Source organism: Raphanus sativus, chromosome 9 (assembly GCF_000801105.2).
Source record: "Raphanus sativus cultivar WK10039 chromosome 9, ASM80110v3, whole genome shotgun sequence".
Classification (NCBI taxonomy): Eukaryota; Viridiplantae; Streptophyta; class Magnoliopsida; order Brassicales; family Brassicaceae; genus Raphanus; species Raphanus sativus.
Window position 1 is genome coordinate 4377201 of NC_079519.1, and position 24486 is coordinate 4401686.

Genomic DNA, 24486 nt, shown 5'->3' on the forward strand with positions numbered 1-24486 from the left:
ACGGAGACGAGCCACTGCGACCGCCAATGTATCAACTGGGAAGACGCTCGCCATGGAGCATGCCATCAGGACAAACGTGGCCGCGCTTGTTTCTGTTATTTCAACTGCAGGAAGTAAGCGTGTTGGTCGTTTAAACCTTCGCTTGTGAAACTTTCTAGCTAGAAAAGCATCGTCTCATGCCAATCGTTACGTTGTATTGTTTCTTTCAAATAATGAGTTATGAATCTATGATCTTCTGTTATGATATGTTGTTATGAATCTATGATCTTCTGTTATGACATGATCTTATGAATCTATGATATGTTGTCTTTTATCCATCGTTGTATTGTTTCTTCAAATAATAAGTTATTAATCTATGCTTTTTTTTTCTTACAACAAAAAATCATTTTATTATTCAAAGGTCTGGATAACCAGACCGGAGTAGAACAACCAACAAAATGTAACTCCCTATGAAAAGAATCTATGCTCTTCTGTTATGAATCTTTCTGTTATGAATCTATGATATGTTGTTTTTATCCATAGCCCACAGGCGTCTGTTTGCGTCATGACTCTTCCAAATTAAAGTTTCGATCACACTCCAAAACCATCAAAGACTTCGAGAAACGGAACACCTAAAAATAAAAAGATCATCCAGACATCATCGATCTTTCTCTACACAAGGGTTATGACTAAACTAAGAGATGGAAAAAAGCCGTAGAGAGATGTTTTTTTTTTTTTTTGTCGGGTTTATTATGCTATTAGAAACAATAAGAAATATTACATAGACGATATTACAGCTGACCTTTCTATCTGCCTTATGAGAATTCATGTCTGACTGCATGCATCACCCTGAGCCGCCCTATGAGATCCATTCCTGACGGTATTCCTTGCGCCATGCTGAAGATCCCTTGTAAAATTTGTCTCCAATATTCTGCATAATTCGCCTTCTCCGGGAATTGAAACCCAAACCTCCTGGTATAGAAACTGCGTCGCCTGGGATTCGAACCTCAGACTCAGGTGTAAAAGCCTTTAAACCTTGCGCCATGCCGTAGAGAGATGTTTCTAAAACAAACGAAACATAAATCGGACCATATATACCGCAGGCTGACACTAGTGGAATGGCATCACGCCTGCCAGCGACATTTTATTTAGGGCCGGGCCTCGGCCCAGTTAATTTTCACAAAGTCCTTTCTTGAGTAGTTTTAGTTTTTGGCCCATCTGGGGAAATAAGCTCAGCTCATGTTGTATATACAAATTGGTGCCTACAATTAGTTTTTGGAAGTTGTCTCCTTGTATCAATTCAATTACCTTCACACACACACACGTTAATAAATCATTCTCCTCACTACAGATATCACAAAATCACCCGTTCCACATCAAACACAGTGGAGACTGAGTTATTCTTCACCCGCACAGTAGTTCAGGTAATATAAGCTAAGACAAGGACTGGGATTTAGAAATTTTGAAGCCTTCACCTAATAGCTAAATGAATAGGAGCTAGATAAGGACTGAAGATAGGCTAGAATAGATATGATTTTGATCCATTTAGTTATAGACGCATGAACTGGTGTAGCATTCACTGAAACACCAGACCATCAAAGATTTCAAGAAACAGAACACTTAAACCAAAATTATCCAGACATCATCAATCTTCTCTACACAAAAGGGTTATAACTAAACTAAGAGAGGGGTAAAAACCGTTGAGAGAAGTTCCCTAAAACAAACGAAACATAAAGCCGACAATACCTATTGACATTCCATGATAACCCGGACAATGCTCCTTCAGAGCAAACAAAACAAAAAAACTGAGTCCGTGAGGGGGACAGTCTCACGCAGACGGTCTGGTTATGAGCGACATGGCCTTCCTGAAATCCAGAGACGGGAGTTCTAGTCCCGGGACATGCTTCCCTTCTGGTCCCATCCAGAGACCTCCATTATGAGGTGGCATCAACAACGGCGACTGCTCTTGTGACGTTTCTTGCTTCTTCTTCACAAACTCAAAGAACTCAGCAACTTGTCTTGCATACCTTCAACAATACCAATCAACAACATATCTATTAGTTTTGGTGATCAGTAACATCAACAGTTAGTGACAAGAGAACTTACTGTCTCTTTGCTTCAATATCTCTACTGAAGTCAATATTTGGCTCACAGTCCAAAACCAGAGCAGGCACCTGTTACAAAAGTCTATTAGTTTTGGTGATCGGTGACATTAACAGTAGTGAGATCAGTTTTTACCTTCTGGATGCTAGAATGCATATGATTCCCTTCCAAGTAAAAGACACGGTCTTTGATATCAGGATGGAGAGAGTTATCCATCTGCAAAGACGGTTTGCTAACGGAGAGCACCCCATGGTTCCCACTCTCAAACGGTAGTAGCCAGCTCTCATGCTTCTCGTGCAGATCCTGCAGATACTTCAGCGACACTCCACCTTCCTCCGCACGTTTCCTCAGCATCATCCTCTTGTGGCAAGTGTCTGGACTCGCCCTCAGGTATATAAACCCATCAGGTACAAGTCCAGGTAAAGCAGAGACGACGGGATCGAACCACGAGTCGTATATGCTTATCTCCATCTCGTTCATCCACTTCGCTTCATGAACCGCTCTCACAAACACCTAAAAAAGAAATATTAAATTCACAACATAACCTAAAAATAAATAAACTCATTTTTTCTAATCAATTACCATTCTGTCACTGAAGACACTCCTTTCCATCAACCTGAGAGGCTTAACCCCAGAAGCAGACTCTTTCTCCTGCATCAGCCTCGTGACGAACACATAGTTCTGGAAAGTGTAAGCATACCTCTGAGGCTCGGAGTAGAAAGCGTCTAGTATATTGAAATGGTCAGGTCCAACGTCTTGCCACTTATCAACCGGCTCAGGAACTATCTCGACAAGGTCACGCAACTCAATAGTCTCGTTAGCTATCCTCTGCAAGAAAGTTGATTTGCCTACGCTAATGTTCCCTTCCACACAAAACGTCAAACGCTTCTTGGCGTTGGTATTAGCAGGCTCCTTGAGCTGCTCATCGTCCACACTCTCTTTGATAAACGTTGTGATGCTCTCCGCGTGGTTTCTGTGTATGATACCGATAGAGCTGCGGAGATAGTCAACCATCTTGTCGCTTGCCTTCCAGAACTGAGTGAGACCAATAAAACCTAATCAGCTACACATAGAAACAACAAAGAGAGATTGTAAAGTTAATTAACCTTATCTTTGTAGAGCTTCTTGAGCTCAGCGACACCTCCGATACCGTTATCAAGAAGCTTTCTTTGGTTCCTGAGGCCTACACCAGGGATCTTCAGCAAATCCGGATTACCGGTTAACTCGCTTGAGCTGCTCCGGTTACGACGGTTTACCCTAACCGGTTTTTCATTTTCATCCTTATCCGTTAAATCTTTCTCTCCGTTATCCCCGTCGGAGCCGTCAGCAACGGCGTTAACGGAGCTCAAACCGCCGTTAGATTCGGAGTGGAGCCACGAACGCCACGTCCTCCCGCTTCTACCGGCCCAGGCTCGGCTCCTGCTACTACCGATTGAGCAGCGGCAAGAGGTTGAGAATCGAACCGAAGATACAACCGCTCGGTGAATACAGTTGCTCTGGAGAGTCCCGGAGAAAACGGCGCCGTTTATTGAGATAGAACCCGTCGACGTCGTCGGGGGAAGCGGCGGCATAGAGGAAGTGGAGAAGGTTTTGAAGCCTAGGGAGAGGAGAGAGGGTATGGCTATGGTTTGCGTGGAGATTAAACCGGCGGCGAGGGAGTTAACCGGAGGGGTTGAGCAAGTGGTGGTTGTCTTGCAAAGAATCTTCTGCATCGTTGCTTTTTTACCGGAGCATTTTTTCCGTAGAAGGTAAGAGACGGCGGAGAGGAGTAACTGAGAAACGAAACCCTAGTTTCGGGGAGAGAGAGATGGAAGGGGTTTTTTTCGGACAACGAGAAGATAATAATTACAGGGGGACAGAAAAGAAGAGGGGTTTTGGTTTAAGCGCAAAGACAGAGGAGAGACAGAAGACAAAGAGATAAAATCCGATTAGGGTTTATGTTTTTGATTTTTGAAAAAAAATATTCATTAATTAATATCATTATGTGGTGTATGGTGGTGGTATCGTCAATTATTAAATTGCTATGATTAGTGGGACTAATTAATAATTATACGTTTTAATAATCGTGAAATTTATGGGGGAAATACGTTTAAAATGCGGATGTGTGTGTGGGGATGACAGGAAAGAGTAAGACGGTCCTTTTTGGCATCGTTCTGATTTGTGTAGCACACGTGACACATGCTTATAACAAACAGGTTAAATAAATAACTTTTCCCAACCTTGTGTTATTCTTGTTTATATTGGGCCGAAATTTTATTTGGGCCTAACTTTTGTTAATTATCTGCAGTTTATAGTGTTACGGATGTAGACCCATTTCATTAAATAGACAGACTGCGACGCGTATATTTTGGTTGCGATTGGTGTCGTACTTGAACATGTATGTGAACATATTCAGTTAGAACGTTCATCCTGGAACCAATCGAACTATGTAACATATAAAGATACATCAATTCGGTTTGACAAAAAACAAAACACACCATGTATACAACTGAAACTTAGGCCGGAGAGCTTAGGCTTTAAAGTGGTTTCAGGCAAAGAGTTGGATCAATATCTGATAGATCCACAATGGCTCTCCACCGTAGCCGGCATCTGAAGAGCTTAGGCGTTCACGGTTGATGTAAAAATTCTATCAGAGATCTGTTGTGTTCTGTTCTCACCCTCCAGTTATCATCTCACGTTCATTCACTCCCTTCTTCTGCCCATTGAAAAAGGATAACATTAGCTGTATACAATAGACATAAAAGATAGTATGCAAGAGTGTTTCAAGAAAAAAAAAAGATAATATGCAAGAACAGAGACACAAAACTTCAATTTATCTCTCTTTTTCCAAAGCTTTTTCAAGTTTCTTAGAAGATGGAGCTTCAAAAATGATTTATAACTCATGTAACAGGATATATACACAAGAATATTTGGTACCAAAGAGTTCATAAATGATATATGAAGACTTAATTTAACAGGAAACTGCACATTTGAAAGCTACCAGCTCAAATGACTTTGCACTAGCACTTGAAGCTAGAAATGGTGCTAACAATGTTATGCCTACACAAGTTTCTTCTTTTAGCATTTGAGTATAGAAACAGAGCTAACAATTGTATGCCTACTCAAGTTTCTTCTCTTCTCATTATCTATGTCTCATACCATAAGTGTCCCTTTTATAGTGTTGAGGACACAAAGGAAACTCGTGCAATAACAGAAATGTAGTCGCCAAACATGCCTGAGGACAAGAAGCACTTCTTGTTTTTCTCTGCAGTTCGTACCTTCAAGGTTTTCTTCATCACTAACACTTTGGGGCATCTTTCTTCCATTGGTGCTCGGTCATCTCGCTGGAGGCACGGCCTGTTGTAGGATTCTATTATCACATTCCCAAGAGAATACAATTTAGCCCATTAATAAGTAGACGGCAGAGCCACTACACCTACCATTATTCCAGATTGCGATACTCCATCATTCGGAGAGATTTTACTAGTTGCTCGTGAACAGCGTGAGAGAAATGATCATATGGCCACATTGAACAATCTTCTTTCAGAGTAGGGTTGGAGAAAAGCCTCGCCTAGAGAGAGTAGTCAGTGATTGAACTAAACAGCTCAACACTATGTATTGGAATGTTGTGGATGTCTAGTAATCTATGCATATCATTCTTTTCATGTATCTTTTGCCCATTTTAGATAATTAGCACACGTTCAGAACTGACACATGATTGCCTCTCTTCTCATGAGAACCTTTTTTTTTTTGAACAACAAAGAAAATAAGAGAAAAGTACATTTCAGAGTAAAACTTTTACTCCATAAGAAAGAGAAAAAACCTTTTACTCTAAAAGTCACAAAAAGACAAACATTTACTTGACACTCTTTAACTATTTTTATCTTGTTTGGATTGTAACCTGGTATAAATCTGTTTTTACTTGACAAGAGCTACTCTAAAAATAGCTTTCAGCCACAGCTTTAATTAATCTGTGAGTGTAATTCTGTTCTAGCAAAAATAAATAAATTATAATAACATGTGATGATGCAAAAAACCATAATATTTATTTCAAACAATTTTAAATAAACTTAAATAAGTGACTAACCAATAAATTATACTGGAGTACTCATGAAACATGGTGACCAACAAATTAAAAGAAAAAATTACCATAAAAGTAATTTTTATTTTTACACCATAATTTATTATCATCAAAAGCTACTAATGTCTTTTTTAAAGTTCAAATATTTCAATTCCATATTATATTTTTTTTCCAGTGACAGTTCAAAATATTGGTTTATCTGACTCTACCTCTATTGTAACAAGTACACGTTGATATTTTCTCTAAAAAGAAGTGTACACGCTTGAGGGTATCCCACCTTCGAACCCCATCCATTCCTCCCACTCGTCGGTTTCATCCAATTCTGTAATCTCCTCTAGTTCTTCTTCTTGATTCCCAAACTTTTGCATCAAACACTGGAATGTGATGGATAAAAAAGACATTGTCAGTTTGTGGCTGTTTTATTGAGTATACTAAGCTCTCAATTCCCTATTAGAGTGTCTAAATACTATTAACATCACATAATGAAGTCATAATATGAAAAACCATTAATAAAATTTTAAAGAAAATCAAGAAAGCAGAAAGAGAACAAGAAAATTAACCTCGTAGGCTGATATGATCTCCTTGAAATCCTTCTCCTGTCCCTTTTGCACATCTGGATGGTACTGCAATCTCCCATTTATTTGTTTATTTATCTTATTAAATCCTTTTATTTCTTGAATTGATTCGAAAAGTAAAAGTTTAGAGCATTTCTCCCAAATAAAGAAGAAAATAAAACAAGAAATACGACACAAACTGTGACATTATTACCTTAAGAGCGAGACGTTTGAAAGCCCGCTTGACTTCGGCTTGAGATGCAAAAGGAGTCAAACCAAGAACCGTGTAATGGCCGAGATCTGGTGACGAGCATCTCGTCGGAAACCTGATTAACCGGTGACTGTGGTCGGTTTTGATGGAGGAACCGGGATGGTTCGTCGGAGCTCTAAACTGGAAGCTACGTATCATCGTTCTTCACCAACCAACGATTCAGTTATTTTTCTCCTACTTTATTTTTTGAGAATATTTTTTTTTGAACCTTATTATTTTTTGAGAATATGTTATGGACTTTTACACAGAAACGTAATCTCTGAAGTATCCAGACGGTATTGTCAAATGGATATCCGATTCAAAGTCTGACGTCGTGATTATTTAAGAATATTTTTGTATTCCTTAGCTCTTGGGGTGTGTAAAATGTATTCCTTATTTATTGCTAGTGAAGATCTTGAATAGTTGGAAAAGACAAAAGAGAGAGAGGCAAAACACTGTCGTTTAGTAAGAAAGTGGCAAACGAATGATTCTTTTGGAATTCATTTTTTTGTACTTCCCTCATTTGTTAGAATCACTATAAGAGGAAGATTTGAGAAGCTAACTCTGCCTACTACATTATGGTTTAAATTTTTTTGAAAGCGCATATGCATAAGGGAAATAATGCAAACCTTTTGTCCAAACTTATGAATTTTTTTTTGAAATCCTTAGCTATGGGTGACTAACGATATTTGTCTCAGCGCATTAATATAGTTTGCAACCTTTAAAACGCAATAGTCAATTAAAAACATCTCACTGTCAATATACGAAAATCCATTTAAGATAAATACCCAAAAAGATCGACGATGATTTCGATCTTACCAGCACCAACTTCACCAACTTGAATCAGATTACCATTTACGCCACTCACCATACATCTATAAAACCAAAAGAAAATAAAAGAAATAATGTCACATTATTCTTAAGTTTAATTTCTTACGCAATGTGGAAGCCCCCTTGGTCCAATGGTTTGACTAAGGGTTCAATTGCTTCTGCATCCGGAGGTCTGGGTTCAAACCCCAGAAAATATCAAATTATGCAGATTATGGAAAAACGGTTTACAGGAGATCTTCAGCTTGGTGCAGGTGTACCATCGAACATGAATTTCATAGGACGGCTCAGAGTGGTGCAGTCAGGCGTGTATTCTCACATGGTGGTAAAATTGTCGGCTGTAGAATCGTCTTTGTAATATTCTCATCGTTGTAATAGCATAATTAATCGATAATAATCGATCCAGACGTTAAAAAAAATCTCTTACACAAAAAAAAATATATATATATATATATATATATGTATATATATAATTTACTACACAAACCTGTTGAGAATTTTTCCAACAAGGTAAATCTTCCAAGCCTCCATACACTACAGCTTCTAAATGCTCAGAAACAAAAAAAACCAGCTTCTTTGGCTTTCAGCAGTAACTGAAACATACTTTGCCAATTATAAGTCAAACAATATATTTATTGTTCTTACCATCTTCATCTGTATCACTCTCCAAGTTAACAACTTCGACTACATCATTAGGAACCTGTAAAGAAAAAGAAACTATGGTTTAACTGATACAGATTATAGATTTCATGCGTGTTTTGTAATTATACATATTTATATATATAACTAGGGTAGGCCCGCCCTACGGGCGGGATATACTCTACTTGTTATCTAGATTTTTATGTTTTGTATAATTTTATGATTTTTGTGTTGCGTATTACATTTGCAAGAGATGTGTATAATAATAATTTTTTGTCTTTTATAGAATTTTAAGTGATAAGAGATATCATGTTCATTTTACCTAATATTCATTTCAACTTACCACCACTTTGTTGGTTATTAAATTTAGGGTTAAATTTATTCATACAGTTATTTATTTAGGTAATCCGAATTATGTAAATGCATTACGGTAAAATACTTTTGACTCACCGAAAGAAAAAGAAAAATATGAGAACTGATAACTACTTTCTGTAAATGTACAGTTTGCAAATTTGTTCTCAGCGAACATAACCAAGGGATATTATATGTAGAACTAAATAGAATGAAAAAAATACTACACAAAATATAAAGTTCATAGAATACTTATAAGAAATTCACAACATTGGATTTGATGGTTTGGGTTCTTGAGCCCAACACATGGACGTCGGATCGCCCGGATAATAGCTAGGACAACTTCGTTTTGGCCAATAACTCTTCTATGAAGTCTCTGCACCGTATCCAGTTCACAAAAAAGTCTATGCACCGTATTGGGAGACGTATAGATTCATCAGACTTAATCAACCAGGATTCATGTCCAGGTGGAGACAATGTAGATGTCTGATTCAGTGGCCGTAGGTCCTCTTTATTCGCCAGCTTAAGTATCTGAATTAACTAAAAAGGAAAAAAAAATACATTTACTGATGATGTGAGAAACATGTAACTATGAACCTGAACATGGCAAAGTCGAACAAAAGACCCATCTTCATCAATAAAGTAGATCACTTTGTCAGGAAGAAACCGATAACTATTCAATAAGGAGAAGAAACTGATTTGAGTAAATGCTACAACTTTAGCTAAAAATCATGTGTTGGCAAGGGACTATATGACCTTAAAGCATATTGAGAATTTTTTATCTGTCTAAGACAAAACACATATGCTTAATCTCTTATCTGCCTACCAACCAAGTAGCCTTCATGCATGTGCTTAAAATTTCCTGCTTTATGGTTTCATTTTCTTTGAAATATTAGAATGTGTAAGGATGTCAGCGAGAGTATTGTACGGGTTTGTAGATTTTCAACATACGGTCAAGCTTTGAGCATTAAACTAAGAAACTGGAGAATACCCTTATCAAGTAAGCTTTCGAGTCCTCTCTCAAGTACTGTATTAGGTTCTACCTATTCATGAGCACTGCACCAAATCTAAAAAAATAAAATATTAACCAGACCCAAATAGTAATTAATCTAGAGCAAATTAAGAGACATATAATGCAATGTATTAGAGAAGACAAACAAATTACCTTTAAAAATGACAGAAAAATCGTGAGCTACATGCTTCCTACAAAACTCCAAATGTCTGAATACTTCTATTTCACATCTGCTTGAACAACATTCTTTTAAAAGTTTGTAATCCAAGCCTGCAAGGATAAGACAAAACCAACAGTTCCATTTGATAATTTTAGTTTGTCTCCAATCTGAAGTTTTAATTTAAAAATATATGATGGAAATTCACTTGCCATAGCTGTTGACCCTGACCAAAAGCTCTGATCTTATGACACGTTCAAGATTTGCAGTCTTGGCCTGCAAGGATAAATAAAACACCAAAAAAAATATAAAGAGGTTTAACAAAAATTGATAAACAACAAAAACTCAAGAAAGTAATTGAACAATAATAAAAAAAGGAAGTATGAACGATTAGACCAAAAACCATAAAGAAACATACAAAGAAGCCACCGTCAAGGGTTATTCGCCGCAAGAAATATTCGGTGGCACAAAACCACCACCGAGAGGCAAGAAGAGGCTCGAGCTTCCAACTTCATAGAGAGATATCAGAACAGACCAGAAAACCTTCAACACGGGTAGAGAGTACCACCACAGAATCACCGAGGCATCTGACACAGAGAGATCCGAGTAAGACCACATCGGCGAGAGATATAAGAGATAACAAAGAGTAGATGAGATCAAGGAGAGGAATACTCACACATATTTATACAGAACAAACACCACTTTTCAGATCAAAGGGATTAAACACGAAGCCTTTACTCGGAACGTTTCAGATCATGGGAAGAAACGCAAACGGCATCAAATCACCGTCGCACGAAGTGGAAGAGACGACCGTATTAGGGTCAGAGACGTCATCCATTCTATCGGGCCGGACACAGTTTAAATTTTCACAGCCCAATCTCACATCACACAAATGAAACCCACGACGGTATAGAATAAATGAAACGGGGAGTTTCACTCATCTGGACAGGTGTCAGCACGACATCAACTGAATTAGTGACCTGGCATCCGACGTGTCGCGCCATGAGAGATACACCGTACTTTATAGTAATAGATTACATAAATATGTGGTCATGCATTCATGGTTAAATAAGAGATTTGAGTTTGTACAGCACCATATTGTTTGTCGAATATGGTTGACCATCCCGGATGGTTTTGGTTTCTTTTACTCTGTTGGGTATACTCGTGGTTCATAGTATATATATATGTTCGCACTAGGTTTTATATGTTCATTATCAGTAAGTAGATATCAATTTTTTATGTAGCATGTACCTGGTTTCCTAAAACAGGATAATGTTGTCTTAAGCTCCGGTTGACACTACTGTTTTTACTTGGATCACCAAGATCATGATTATCACGACCACGGTTACGGCCACGGCCACGACCTCCGGCACGATCACGCACACAGTTCTTTTCTGAATATACTCTAGATATAGGATCACCATATCTATGTTTGAAGTACAAATCTGCATATATTTCTAGCCTAGTACTTGTTCAATCTCCTATGCATGGGTTAGAAAATTTCATGTCAATGTTATTAGAAAGTGTTATTAATCCCAGGAAAAACTATATTGATGTAGCATCAGATACATCTTTAGTGCCAACATAATGGGTTTGAATAACACCTTAGCTTTATCGATTTAGGTTTTGTTTTCCATGTTTTTCTTTTATTACAAGTTCCTTTTTAAGATAGAGTTTATAGAATCCTTTTCCTGGATTTGTCTAAAGGAAGGATTATATAAACAAGGTGTCGGCTTTGTTATTTGATACGTTTTGATTTTATAATAAGAAGAGCTTTATAAAATTGTATCATTTTTGTAATTTCAAATCACAGAATAGAATACTTACCCGCATAAACAGCATAAGTATGTTATTCAATTTCGAGCGTAAACTAACTAACTATTGAATTTAATTTTCTTCAAGATATATTATATACTTTTAATTCGATCAATCTAATCTTCAATCAATCACATTTGGTGCTAATTAGACCAGACATAAACAAAGTTCAATACAACACAGTTAGAAAGTGAAACAAAATCTTCGGGAGCTTGGGGAGGGGGTGGGGTGGGTTATTCAAATGATTACTTATATTGTATATATGATATATCATCAGCAAACGGCATATTTATAATCTACATATATTGCAACCAATTGCAAATCATATTACTTCATAGAAAGCAAGAGTGGGTTCTCCACGAATCAACTGAAGGACATCAAAATATTAAACATAAAAATCGAAGAGCCAATCGACTGTAAGATTTTGTGTCTTACATAGTGTTTGGGACCTACCACAGATCTTCGTTCAGACATGCTGAGAGCCTGAGAGACTTTACGTCCTCCTCCCTTTCTTTAACGTTCGATGTGAAGTCAGATTCTGATTACATACGTTCAGAATTTATAGATAACAAGACAACTCTAAAGAACATTTTTTTTTTGTCTCAAAGACAATAAAATTGATAGTTGTAAATAAATGATACCTCGGGGACAACACGTACAATTTATAATTTTGTTTTTATCTCACTCAGTGCATTTTTATCTTTTAATTGTTGACAAACAAAAAGAAAAGAAAAAGATAAGCAATACATTCAGAATCCACGTAATTAGAAAATAAAATTAAAATCGTGGACATATATGTACACTGTGAACACGTTCTTATTTTTTTTTTTGTAAATAACACGTTCTTTTTTTGAGGGTTCTTTTTCCAAAAGGTCCAATTAAAGCAAACTCATAATTAGTTTAGAAAATTTTATTTAAATAAAAAATAAAATTATGTTGTGTCCTCCCGGAAAAATACAGCTGCCTCTTTAAACTTTTTTTTTGGTGTAAGCCTCTTTAAACTTTTCTCTAAGTATATACATTTTTTGTTAAAAAGTATATACATTTTTAGTGAAATTGAAATGGTTGTTATACTATATTTTCAAAGTGTACATAAAACTCAATGAGTCTAGTGACAAGAAGAAATACAAATGGTGGATCAATGCAACCATGTTAATTGATTGTTATTTGGTTTATAAGCAATGATAAATATGAATTATTGAACTACTTTCCTATAAACCATATGAATATATTATAGGTATAATTATCATATTAATTAAATCAAAAATTGACCAAAAAATGATACACTAAAGCTTATAATATTTCCGTAATGCCTAGATATACTCGGACTGGAGTTAGCCATTGAAATGATAAAATCCTAGTCACCACATTGTTTTTTTTCTTTTTTTTTTTTGAAAAAAGGCTTTAGCCACCACATTGTTTGTAACGTTAATAGATATAGAAAAAGTTACTTCCAAAACAAATTTTCCGTAAGTGTTGTTGACCAACAAATAAAATACCACAAAATAATATGTTTACACTAAAATTTATTTTCATAAAAATACAATTTTCTTTTTAAAATAAAATTCAATTTTTTTTTAAATTTCAAATTACAGAAGAAAAAATCTACCACTTCTGGACAGATACTACTATGAGTTGAATAAGAGTTAAAAACTGAAAAAGATATTAGCCCATGATGAGTACTAAATGGGCTCTAGTTAGCTATAGTCTATAGATCTAAATTATGAATGGATCTGGATCAGACCCGGGCCCATGAGACCCAACCGAACCTCACTGCAGAAAAAAAAAACCTCACACTCCATTCTCGCTTATTCTCATCGCTAACGCGCCGCCGTGGAGAAGGAGAAGAGAGAAGACTTAATGGAGGATATCGAGGATCTGTTCGCCGGAGGAGCTGGTGGTGCACCGCCGGGATTCCGATTACCGTTAAATGCCGTAGGAGTCAATCCGAAGAGGAATGCGAGCAAACGTAGTGTCTCGAAGCAGAAGGATGAAGTCACTACTGATTCGAATCGCGATTCGCTCGCTCCACCATCTATGAAGATCCCTGGAACTCAGGTCGTTCTCCTGCTCTAGTTTATCATTTGCTTCGATTTCTATAACTGTCAACGTCTTATGGATGCACTTACATTTTACTCGATGGTTTTGTGCAGACGATTTACATCAAGACGTTTGGATGTTCTCATAATCAGGCGAGTCTAGCTAGTAAAATGTTCAATATTCGATTGTAATTTAGAGTTCTTGATTGCCGCATCAGTCATACTGTATTGATTGAGCTCATGATATGTTTTAGCTAAGTTTCTTTAAGTGATTGATCTCATGATATGTTTTAGCTAAATTTGGATGTTCCTTACATCTGGTGATTGAGCTCATGATATGTTTAAGCTAAGTTTCTTGAAGTGATTGATCTTACAGTTTTTTTGTGGGGTTATTGTTCAGAGTGATAGTGAGTATATGGCTGGACAGCTTACTGCATTCGGCTATGGGTTAACAGAAGTACCAGAGGATGCTGATCTGTGGCTCATTAACACGTAAGCTTCAGTTCCCAGAGTTCCGTGTACTTTTGTTAAGTTTGTGTGCTGTAGAGATAGTTATGAGTAGTGTGATATATAAGAACGTGAGCAAATAGTTCACGTGGTCACGGTTTGATTTTGTAACTTCACAGTTGAAATTGCATCATTTTAAAAAAAAATATATTTTGACTTTGTATTTGCAATGTATCTTATATGCGCGATTGTTGCAGCTGTACTGTTAAGTCGCCGAGCCAGTCTGCGATGTCTACTCTGATAACGAGGGGTAGAAGTGGGAAAAAGCCTCTTGTGATAGCTGGATGTGTTCCTCAGGGAAGCCGTGACCTTAAAGAACTCGAAGGCGTTAGTGTGGTTGGAGTCCAACAGATTGATCGTGTCGTTGAGATTGTTGAAGAGACTCTTAAGGGTCATGAAGTGAGGCTGCTGAATCGGAAGACTTTGCCTGCGCTTGATCTCCCTAAGGTGTGGATAAAGTTTGGTCTTTGATACTATATATGTGTTTGGTCTTTCATGGCTGCTTACACACAATTACTTGTTCAACTTCAGTGGGTTTCTTTGAGTTTGGCTTAACAAGTCATTTTCCATCGCAGGTGCGGAGGAACAATTTTATCGAGATCCTCCCCATTAACGTTGGCTGTCTGGGTGCCTGTACTTACTGCAAGACCAAGCATGCCCGTGGTCACTTAGGAAGCTACACAGTCGAGAGCCTTGTAAGCAGATTCAGCCTATTGATTTGCATCCAGATTTTCCCCTTTCCCGTTGTTTTCTCCCGGAATGATTTCCTGAGATTCTACATTGCAGGTGGAGCGGGTGAGAACTGTAATATCCGAAGGAGTGAAGGAGATTTGGTTGAGCAGCGAGGACACTGGAGCATATGGTAGTGTCTTAACCTAGTTTTTGTTTTCTATCTCATTGGGATGATATGTTTTTGTTATCTAAGACATAATTGGTATTCCTTTATATTGGGAGCTAATGTCTCGATAATGTTTCAGGTCGTGACATAGGAGTTAATCTTCCAATTCTGCTTAATGCCATTGTTAAGGAGCTTCCTTCTGATCAAAGCACAATGCTAAGGATTGGGATGACTAATCCTCCCTTTATCCTCGAGCATTTGAAAGAAATAGCAGCTGTTTTACGTCACCCATGTGTTTACACCTTTCTTCATGTCCCTGTGCAATCTGGCAGTGATGCTGTATTGACGGTGAGTTCAAAATTGTGTAGGACTGTCAAAATCCTGTTCGAGTCTCACCTGAAGATTTCTCTCGTTGCAGGGCATGAACAGGAATATACATCGGGTGAGTTCAGGACCGTGGTAGACACCTTAACAGAACTTGTGCCAGGGATGCAAATTGCTACTGACATAATATGCGGATTTCCTGGTTAGTTCTTGGATAAACCTGAAACTCTGAATTTTGCTAATATCATTTTCACTCTTTACTGAATTTTCTTCATTGGTACCTGCTGCCTGAGCATAAAAAATTTCACACCGCCATACATAAACGCACTCATCACTATTGGGTGTGGATAGTTGAAGCATGTTGGTTGTTCATTTAGTTCGCCTGTGTTTAAGATTCATTTCACTTTTACCATTTTCAGGGGAAACCGATGAAGATTTTTCTCAAACGGTTGGGCTTATCAAGGATTACAAGTTTGCTCAAGTTCATATATCTCAGTTTTACCCCAGACCAGGTGCGCTCAAGGATTTGGTCATGTATGTAATTGGGAAGTGTTCTATCGGTCCTAAAAATTCTTTCTCGGATGTGCCATTTATGACATAGGGACCCCAGCAGCAAAGATGAAGAAGGTACAAAGTAAGATAGTGAAGCAACGAAGCCGTGAGTTGACTTGTGTCTTTGAAGCTTTTGCACCTTACACGGGAATGGAGGGCAAAGAAGAGAGAATATGGATAACGGAAATAGCTACCGACGGAGTCCATTTGGTAAGCACCCTCCTCAGCCATATAACATCGTGACCTCATATCTATAAAATCAAATTCATACGTATAGATAATGAGAATTTGTAGGTTGGGCACACCAAAGGATACATACAGGTCTTAGTAAACGGACCAGAAAGTATTCTTGGAACTTCAGCTATAGCGAGGATAACATCTGTAGGGAGATGGTCAGTGTTTGGGGAGGTGATTGAGACACTAAGCTCAACAAATGTAGCAACAAAAGTCCGAGAGGAGAAAAAGCCGCCGTGTACCTCCGATGTCAGTACTTGTGAGACTTGGGCATGCTCTGCTGAGAGCTGTTGTGGAGAAGGGAAATCAGGAGAGGCCTGTGACGTTTCTGGAGATATCACAAAACAGGATCACAAGACAGAAGGAAAGTCAAAGAAAATAGAGGAAGAGAAGCAAGAAGTGGTATCACATTGGGGTTTCGTTGACAAGGCACTTGTGTGTGGAGTGTTTGTAAGCTCTCTCACCATTCTTGTTTTGATGATTAGCATCGCCTCTAGAGCTTTTTTGCGACAATGAATCTATGAGATTCATGGTTGTAGAAGAAAGTTTTTGCTTTTTGTTTGCTTTGCCTAGTATCCTCGTTGTATGCATTTCTAATTCTCAGTGAATCCTTATTTCTGATTTTGTTACTTCGATTTTAGAGTGCTTGTTCCCAAACATTCTTATGAGGCCTTAGTAAACTTACCCAAACAAGGCCCATTATGTTGTTATAAGACTGCGCAAGTTCAGGTGCTTAAAACGGTCGAGAAGTTTACTTTTCTCCAAAAACGGTTGAACGTGTCATTCAGAGGCTAAAAGAAAATGTAAATGTTTGTGGCGGTTTCACATCTTCCCAAAGTGTTTAGTTATGATTTGATGAGTGAGAGAGGAGTAAACAACCGATAAGTAAAAATGACAAGTATATTGGCTTTGTGTCTTGCCTTGGAGACATCATCCTCAAAGATGACCACCGCGTTGTGGTGGTTGAGTACGATAGCGAAGGAAAAACCAATACTAGAGTCTCCATCTCGCCTCCATCAGCAGATGAAGTTGAAAAATAAAACACAGAAGATAAGGAAACGTATTTGTTCAGAAATGCGAAAGAGACAGGAATGTTCTGTGGATAGGCAATGTTTGAACGCATGAAAGCAGAAAAGAAAAAAGGAAGAGGAGGGGAGAGCAAGAGGTGAGGCGGAAATTTGAAGGCTGAGCAAGCTCAACACATACTCATCGTGGTTAAATATACCGACGCTCATGTCTATAACCTGGCTCTTTGTTTATCTCGGTCAGAGACTCGGCATTGCTTGTTGACGCATATCTTTCTTAGTCTCAACTTTCAAGTGTGTATCTCGCTTGGTCCCAAGCCCAACTTACTTTCTAACGTACTTCTCACTTGTAACAGGGTTTCATATGTTATCATGTAAATAGGGCATGCCTTAGTTTTTGGATTAGACGGTTCCTTCTTTTGGTTTAATATATAGTAGGGAATCGATAATTAAGTCAAAAGGTCAGTATCTCATTATCGGAAGTACATATTTTTTATCGTTTTGTCTTTCGCCGATATTTTTTAATCTTCTGGTGGCCAACCCTGTTGGTTGTTTTGTCTTTTTTACATGTTATAATTCAAATGAACAGACATATTAAATCGTAGGATCCACTTGTAGATAGGCGATAACAAGTGGTGGTCCTCTAGTTCTAAGTTCCGACATTATCATGTTTGAGACTTGAGGGAATATACCTTCAAACTTTATTAATCTGTCATTCAAACACACGAGTACATTACATAAAAAGATGATAAACTCCGAATGCGTTGTAACACATTACTGAAAGTAATTAATTGTTCTTTATTTTTAGCACCAAATATTTTGCTTAACCTCTGAAGCATGGCAAATCTTTTTTGAGGCAGCATACTTCATCATGCTGAGGGCTTCGATGATGAGATCACAAAGGTGATGAGGGTCTGGAATCACGTCGAGATCAACTGCTAGGTTGATTATAAGTTTGTCCACATAGCTCTGTATAATGAGAATGAGTGCCTTGTCAAGGAAAAAGGAGAATTAGTTATTTTTTTTGTTGGAAAAAGAAGAATTAGTTGAAGACTGCAAAATTTTTCTTGCTATTAATTTATGTCATTTTTTGGTGGTGGGGGGGGGGGGGGGGGGTTTAATTAATTTAATAACATTAGCAATATTGGTGGGCTGATAAATATTGTTCTAGAATTCTCTTGCTATCATTGTCAAATTTTATTAATACTTCTTTATGTTCAGTATGAATATTGCATGAAATTTTGAGGAAACAATTACTACAATCAGGTGATTCTAATGTTTGCGAATGTATATTGTGTTTATAATTAACATGATATGAATGTGTATTGAGGGGGGGGGGGGTTAATTTAATAACATTAGCAATATTGGTGGGCTGATAAATATTCTTCTAAAATTCTCTTGCTATCATTGTCAAATTTTATTAATACTTCTTTATGGTCAGTATGAATATTGCATGAAATTTTGAGGAAACAATATGAACTACAATCAGGTGATTCTAATGTTTGCAAATGTCTACTTTTTATAATTAACATGATATTAATGTCTGTAAACTGTGAATCCTAGATATTCATGCCCATGTGTGGAAGTCTCCTATCGATAATTGAGAAATTGCTTTTCTCAAAAAGAAAAAAGATAATTGAGAAATTGCTAAGTGTATAAAGAAATATATATGAGTTAGTTTACTCATTATCAAGCAATTTTAAGTTAGAAATTCATATTAAATTTTTGCAGCTGTTTGATTCTAGTAAGAATTAGTCGGTGTGTAGTTGTGTATTTATATAGCTCTGTTTTTGATTTATTATTTACGAAGGTTGCAAAAATTAATATTTTATCTAACAGTATCTAGATATAACAAAGCAAAAATAGTAAGAAAATGAATAAACATGTATTTAGAGGATAATTTTTAAAATAATTTGGTCAATTTATGAAATGTATACTCAGCTCATCAAAATATAAATATCCGTTTTAATGAACTAAGTAGAACAAATATCTCTTAAGTTATCTAGTTATCATCTAATCTATTAAAACTGAAGTACAATTAAAATTTAATCCTGATTTTTTTAAATATTTACAAAGGATTGCCACTACATTAAAGCAAATCTTAAGGTCTAATAAATATATACATTTTCCATTAATATAACATGCCTTATATGTAGGTACTCATTAGAAATTTTAATACGACATTACCATATTTATCAAGCAAATTGGTTTTGTCTTCTACTTATATAGTATTACATTTATAATGGTTCTCAGCCTTTCGTAATTGTGTTAGAGTGTTTCATTGAATTGGTGGTTTCGTAAATTGTGTTAATGTTTCATTGAAAATTAGTAGTTGGTTTGTGTTTAAGTTTTTCAAATACATCTGTTAACATGTCAAGAACGTTGGTTTAGAGGTATATTGACTTCGTATTTAAACCATAGATATTATATATCATATGTTTTAAGCTTGGAAGTAAATAGATTTTAATCTATCATTTTTAGTATAACCAATAGTTTCTAAATAACGTACGTTTTGAAAAAACTTACTCAGAAACTTCATAAAACACCAAAAAAATATATAGGAGATATTATTTAAAAAAAATTTAACGATAGATTGTCAGAATATTCTTTAATTCTAAAAATATTCTTAATAGTTATGATATGATTAGTGTATAACTCAAAATTTTCTAAAATTTAGTTTTACCATAACCGTAAAGCTTCCCACAAAAAAATCTAATAAATAAAACAAGAAATCACAATTTTTTGTCATCAACTTATACAGACTGATACTGACTCTGTGAACTAAACCGGAAGAAGAAAACACAATTTTCTGATCATAATTGTCACAGTATTTTTTACTTCCTTAAAATATTCCTATTATTTATGACATGGTTCTGTTTCCTAAAATTTAGCTCTACCAAAACGTAAAAAGGTAAAAATATTTTAATTCTCATAAGAAAATAATAAAAACAATTTAGAAATCAGAATAGTCCTACAGTAATACCAAAACTAGATTTTGACCGCCTGACCGGCGTATATTTTATTTTATGTTTTTCAGTTTTTTTTTGTTTATATTAAGTGATGTATTTTAATATTTAAATATAAATTTAGATTGGAAATTAATATTTACAGTTATAATAAAATAAAAAATCAAAATCAAAATTTTAATAAATTATTCTAATATAAATTTTAAATTTCCTAATGAAAATAATATAAAGGTGGGTCATAATTCATTACAATTCCAAAATCTAACATCCCTTAAAAACAAAAAAAATATATTTATAAATACATAAAATATGTAAACATATTTGGAAATATAGAGCTTTACTATAGAGCACAAATAATATAGAGCTTTTACTATTTAAATAATTTGTAAACATATAGATATATCAAATTTTAATGCAAGCTATGTATTCTTTCCAAACACACTATGATATACATCAATAATAAAACCGATAGTAAAAATGAAAATAACTTAAATACCTTTTATAAATCTTATACGTACACTTTCCAAAAACTATGATTTCACAGTGTTACATAACCAATTGGACATATAATCTAATATTTCATCATATTGGCCCATATTAATTACATTTACGAGACCTACCCCATAACCCATTTTATTATAATCCATATTTACTTTGTCCATAATTTATATATCAAAGTACAATGTCTCAAGTAGACTAATATAAATCCCACATGGATTTATATATAACTGAAATAACAAACCAATAAACTTAAGTTTTCTTATATGACATAATTTATAACATATTTTATATGTAATTCATATTTATATTGCTTTTTAGCTAATAACGATAGTCCCTAAATATTAATGTAAATGGAAGTATCTTAAGCTTACTTACTTATAATCTTTCACTAGCTATATGTTTCACCTTGAACAGACGAGATAATAGTTCAACAAAATATTCTTTATAGTCTTATAATCTATTCCTTAATATTTATCAGTGATAAATAAAATTTACAAACCCATGTAAATAATAAAATTTTAAAATATATATATGAAATAAAACGGTTGTTTAAATATGTTATTTCATGCATATTTTATATAAACTGTATGCCAATGTGAATATACTAAGACAAATTATAAAGTCTAATCTAATTGACAGTTAGATAAATAAATAAAACTACTCATATAAATAAAAGCTTTGGTTTATAAATGTTATAGTAAACAAATATTTAATACCGATAAATGTAAAAAAAATATAGACTACCAAAAATTATAGAAAATATTGATATATATAAAGAATAAATATCCGCACGGGCGTGCGGGTCAAACTCTAGTTTTATATTTAAATTTGAAACATATATATGATTTTAAATTTTTTTCTCAAATGTGAAGTTCGTGTAGAAATATCACTTACAATAAATTAAATATCAATATTAGCTTAAGATAGAAGAAAACTACTTAGTTTAATTTTAAAATTCGCTTTAATATAGCTCCAATTTTTATCTTGGAGGACGTAACCGGAATATATAATTACGAATGTTAGAATACAAATAGAATATAATATTTATGGATTACTAAGTAGTTAATTTTCTATAAAATGATCTCAGAAATCATATTAATTATGAATTTTTTTTTTGTTTCTTTACTCTCAAAAACATAGAAATTTTTTCTTGTTGTCCCTATTTATGAGGACAAATAAGAAGGGTTTGTGTTACTCTTTTCAGAAAAAGAAAAGAAAAAAAGAAGGGTTTGTGTTTAAGGGGATATACCTGTGGTATACCAAGGCTACTTGCAGCGATGTAAGATATTTGATGGCCGAAAAAGCTAATTTCTTCGGCTGGACCAATCACATTTGAGAACAACATTGTTGTGTTACCAAAAATTCTATTTAGAAGGTTTTTGACTGCCTGTTTTCCACCCCATAATCCAAATATGTTGATTAGTTAAAAAATGAATATATTGCATTTGGAACTAATAGAATGTTGATTTAGATCTTACTGTAGTTCCAAAAATCTTCATGGTCAATTTCAGCAACCCATAAGAAAATAGAGGTTCGAGGGAAAGTTTTTTACGATCCATAGTAGTTTTGGCTTGTCTAACATATTCAAGTATATCATCCTCTGACTTCAACCACAAAGGAATTAGTACATAACCTATTGAGTTTCCCCATCTGCACTTTGAACCTTTTGCCATCATATTAGCTAAATCCTGTAAAATATATTTGTATTTAGATCTTTATAATTTCAAATAATCTTTTAGCAAAAAAAAAAAAATTCAAATAAGACAAAAACGAAGATCGTTAGTGTTAGTGGTATGTTATCTTTCGCACCTCAATATCTCTATTGGGCCTTAGGTTGAAAAAAACAACCCCGTGATGACATATTTTGTCTAGAGCTTTTCTTGGGTCTGAAGTTGTTTCATTAAGACCTATTCACAAATTTGAGAATATTTATGAAGAATGCTAAAAGATGGTTTATGACACTGAAGAAGAGTACCATTTACCGTCTCTTTGATTCAAATATCGTGACAGACCAGCTTGTACCATTCCAAAAAGCACATCATTCACCGTCTAATAAAAAAAAGAAAAAAACATAAAGGGTATTCAGTATTCAAAAGAACACAAAGGAAAGTAATTAAGCAAACATACCATATTCATGGCGTTCTTCACGTTTTTGACATCATCCAAAGGAATGATTTGATGAATAAACTTATTTGCGCTAAGTGTAGCTCCTGGTTTAACAGTTAGATAAGTTGTGGTGTCCCCAGGGAAACACATAAAAGCCAAAGCCTTGGAAACTTCAACACAAGTGTGGAACATTGTTTTTACTAAGAACCATAACCAAGCAACAAACGACCAACAAGCGTTCTTTGCTTTGCTTTTCTTGGGAGCAACAAAAATAGGAAGTGCCTCGGGATCACATATTTTCCGAGTACAAGCAAGTAAAAGAGACATAAGAGACATCCCATCACCTAAAGAATGATGGAACCTAGCCACAGCAACAGATTCCGCATGTGATGTTTTAAGTTTCAATAGATGAAATTCCCATAAAGGTTTGGACATGTCCATTGGAGAAAGAGCCATGTTTGATGTATAATTCTCTAGAAATTCATCAGGATTCTCAATGTCTGGATCGATATATGGAACAATTACATGATCTTCCACTTTTACTTTCGTTGGAATCCATTTAGGTTTTCCTTTGCCCTCACCATGACCCGTAACCTGTATATGATAAGATGTCAGGATCATATCATCTTAAATAAGAGGAGCCCTCAAATATTAGTAACTACCAAATAATTTATAACTAGAAGTGCATGCATATCTACGTGTGTTACCGACCAGTATGCTAGAGAAGCGTGGATGGTTAATCAGTGTGTTCTTCAAGCCTTCAATAACGGTGGATGGATCGGTTTCGGTTTTGCATCCAATTGTTACAATGTTAAAGACATCGTGACCCGGCATGCTGAATAGCTGTGCAAATGGACTAACTGGCTCTTCTTCTTCTGTCGCTTGCTTTTTACTAGACATCTCTCAGACTTTTTATTTTCGGGGTTTACGGGTTTAGTACCCGAAGTGCATATATAGAGGAACTCAGCGTCTCATATCTATTGATGTATGTCGTTCTACAAGATATAGGGTTGTTGAAAAACAAACTACTATTCTAATCGATATAAATGTGACTCATAGATCTCTTTACCGCACTATGGCGGGCCCAAGCGGTGGTAGTCACTGGTCAATGAAAACAGAATTCAATTTCTTTGACTAATCTATAGAGATACTGTTAATTTTAATATATTTTCATCAAGCGGTGGTAGTGACTAGTCAGTGAAAACAGAATTCACTTTCTTGACTAATCCATGAGATATACTTACTGTTTCAATATATTTTTACCATTTAACTTCATCAATTTTTTTCGATATCATTTCTCTTTCAGAAAATATTTCTTATTAAAAGAGAAACATTCCATTTTTACCCTTTTTTCTATAAAATTTTAAATTAAATACATTTTTTTATAAAGTTAGATCTATATGTATATATTAGATATATCTTACCTAGGATTGAGTCTTTAGGAAATAAATAAACCAGCGTTTCTAATGATATTTCTTTATGAATCAACATTTTTTTAAATCTATTTTTAGTTATCCTTTCCTTATGAATCAAAACCCACCCCGCCTAACTGGATGCATTATACTCTTTCCGTTTTATATTAGTTATCGTTCTAGATTTATACACACAGATTAAGAAAACATTTAATTTTACATATTTTCGAAATA

General features: G+C 35.3%; 5 protein-coding genes across 7 annotated transcripts; 1 reads left to right on the forward strand and 4 right to left on the reverse strand.

Moving 5' to 3' along the window:
- Positions 1-1579: 1579 nt before the first annotated feature.
- On the reverse strand, positions 1580-4020 carry LOC130499987 (uncharacterized). Its single transcript, XM_056994646.1, has 5 exons — positions 3189-4020; positions 2665-3117; positions 2218-2595; positions 2086-2153; positions 1580-2006 (listed from the first exon to the last, which is right to left on the reverse strand). The coding sequence occupies exons 1-5, from the start codon at positions 3792-3794 to the stop codon at positions 1808-1810; spliced, it is 1704 nt and encodes a 567-aa protein (XP_056850626.1). The 5' UTR covers positions 3795-4020; the 3' UTR covers positions 1580-1807.
- Positions 4021-6146: 2126 nt separating this feature from the next.
- On the reverse strand, positions 6147-7318 carry LOC108834993 (chaperone protein dnaJ 8, chloroplastic-like). 2 transcript variants are annotated; one of them, XM_018608310.2, is made up of 3 exons: positions 6911-7310; positions 6703-6765; positions 6147-6516 (listed from the first exon to the last, which is right to left on the reverse strand). In XM_018608310.2, exons 1-3 carry the CDS (start codon positions 7103-7105, stop codon positions 6385-6387), a joined length of 390 nt encoding a protein of 129 aa, XP_018463812.1. In that variant the 5' UTR covers positions 7106-7310; the 3' UTR covers positions 6147-6384. The 2 variants fall into 2 exon arrangements, with proteins under 2 accessions (XP_018463812.1, XP_056849535.1); XM_056993555.1 differs by having other exon boundaries at positions 6448-6516; positions 6703-6772; positions 6911-7318.
- A 1550-nt stretch (positions 7319-8868) lies between these two features.
- Positions 8869-10771, reverse strand: LOC130499859 (uncharacterized). The gene is made up of 5 exons (XM_056994299.1): positions 10707-10771; positions 10352-10442; positions 10146-10209; positions 9930-10046; positions 8869-9831 (listed from the first exon to the last, which is right to left on the reverse strand). Exons 1-5 carry the CDS (start codon positions 10769-10771, stop codon positions 9812-9814), a joined length of 357 nt encoding a protein of 118 aa, XP_056850279.1. The 3' UTR covers positions 8869-9811.
- A 2781-nt stretch (positions 10772-13552) lies between these two features.
- On the forward strand, positions 13553-16901 carry LOC130500388 (uncharacterized). Its single transcript, XM_056995396.1, has 10 exons — positions 13553-13806; positions 13902-13940; positions 14188-14279; positions 14492-14741; positions 14870-14989; positions 15081-15156; positions 15272-15658; positions 15876-15968; positions 16058-16218; positions 16303-16901. Exons 1-10 carry the CDS (start codon positions 13609-13611, stop codon positions 16756-16758), a joined length of 1872 nt encoding a protein of 623 aa, XP_056851376.1. The 5' UTR covers positions 13553-13608; the 3' UTR covers positions 16759-16901.
- A 1049-nt stretch (positions 16902-17950) lies between these two features.
- On the reverse strand, positions 17951-23839 carry LOC108825574 (wax ester synthase/diacylglycerol acyltransferase 2). Of its 2 annotated transcripts, none has more exons than XM_018598892.2 (7): positions 23552-23839; positions 22862-23434; positions 22717-22783; positions 22544-22620; positions 22213-22422; positions 21984-22121; positions 17951-18257 (listed from the first exon to the last, which is right to left on the reverse strand). In XM_018598892.2, the coding sequence occupies exons 1-7, from the start codon at positions 23738-23740 to the stop codon at positions 18072-18074; spliced, it is 1440 nt and encodes a 479-aa protein (XP_018454394.2). In that variant the 5' UTR covers positions 23741-23839; the 3' UTR covers positions 17951-18071. The 2 variants fall into 2 exon arrangements, with proteins under 2 accessions (XP_018454394.2, XP_018454393.2); XM_018598891.2 differs by having other exon boundaries at positions 22544-22641; positions 23552-23838.
- Between the last annotated feature and the right edge of the window lie 647 nt (positions 23840-24486).

Coding starts and splice junctions, on each gene's coding strand:
- LOC108825574 (XM_018598891.2), bottom strand. CDS start 23,740: ATGTCTAGTAAAAAGCAAGCGACAGAAGAAGAAGAGCCAGTTAGTCCA. Junction 22,642..22,716: donor ATATTTGAATCAAAGAGACG/GTAAATGGTACT, acceptor ATTTGTGAATAG/GTCTTAATGAAACAACTTCA. Junction 18,258..21,983: donor GTAGCCTTGGTATACCACAG/GTATATCCCCTT, acceptor TTCCTTGACAAG/GCACTCATTCTCATTATACA.
- LOC130499859 (XM_056994299.1), bottom strand. CDS start 10,771: ATGGATGACGTCTCTGACCCTAATACGGTCGTCTCTTCCACTTCGTGC. Junction 10,210..10,351: donor CCCTTGACGGTGGCTTCTTT/GTATGTTTCTTT, acceptor TTATCCTTGCAG/GCCAAGACTGCAAATCTTGA. Junction 9,832..9,929: donor TTTTTCTGTCATTTTTAAAG/GTAATTTGTTTG, acceptor TTATTTTTTTAG/ATTTGGTGCAGTGCTCATGA.
- LOC130500388 (XM_056995396.1), top strand. CDS start 13,609: ATGGAGGATATCGAGGATCTGTTCGCCGGAGGAGCTGGTGGTGCACCG. Junction 14,990..15,080: donor GCTACACAGTCGAGAGCCTT/GTAAGCAGATTC, acceptor TCTACATTGCAG/GTGGAGCGGGTGAGAACTGT. Junction 15,969..16,057: donor TCAGTTTTACCCCAGACCAG/GTGCGCTCAAGG, acceptor TTTATGACATAG/GGACCCCAGCAGCAAAGATG.
- LOC130499987 (XM_056994646.1), bottom strand. CDS start 3,794: ATGCAGAAGATTCTTTGCAAGACAACCACCACTTGCTCAACCCCTCCG. Junction 3,118..3,188: donor AGAAGCTCTACAAAGATAAG/GTTAATTAACTT, acceptor GGTCTCACTCAG/TTCTGGAAGGCAAGCGACAA. Junction 2,596..2,664: donor GTGTCTTCAGTGACAGAATG/GTAATTGATTAG, acceptor TTTCTTTTTTAG/GTGTTTGTGAGAGCGGTTCA.
- LOC108834993 (XM_018608310.2), bottom strand. CDS start 7,105: ATGATACGTAGCTTCCAGTTTAGAGCTCCGACGAACCATCCCGGTTCC. Junction 6,766..6,910: donor TCAAACGTCTCGCTCTTAAG/GTAATAATGTCA, acceptor GGGAGATTGCAG/TACCATCCAGATGTGCAAAA. Junction 6,517..6,702: donor AGATCATATCAGCCTACGAG/GTTAATTTTCTT, acceptor ATCACATTCCAG/TGTTTGATGCAAAAGTTTGG.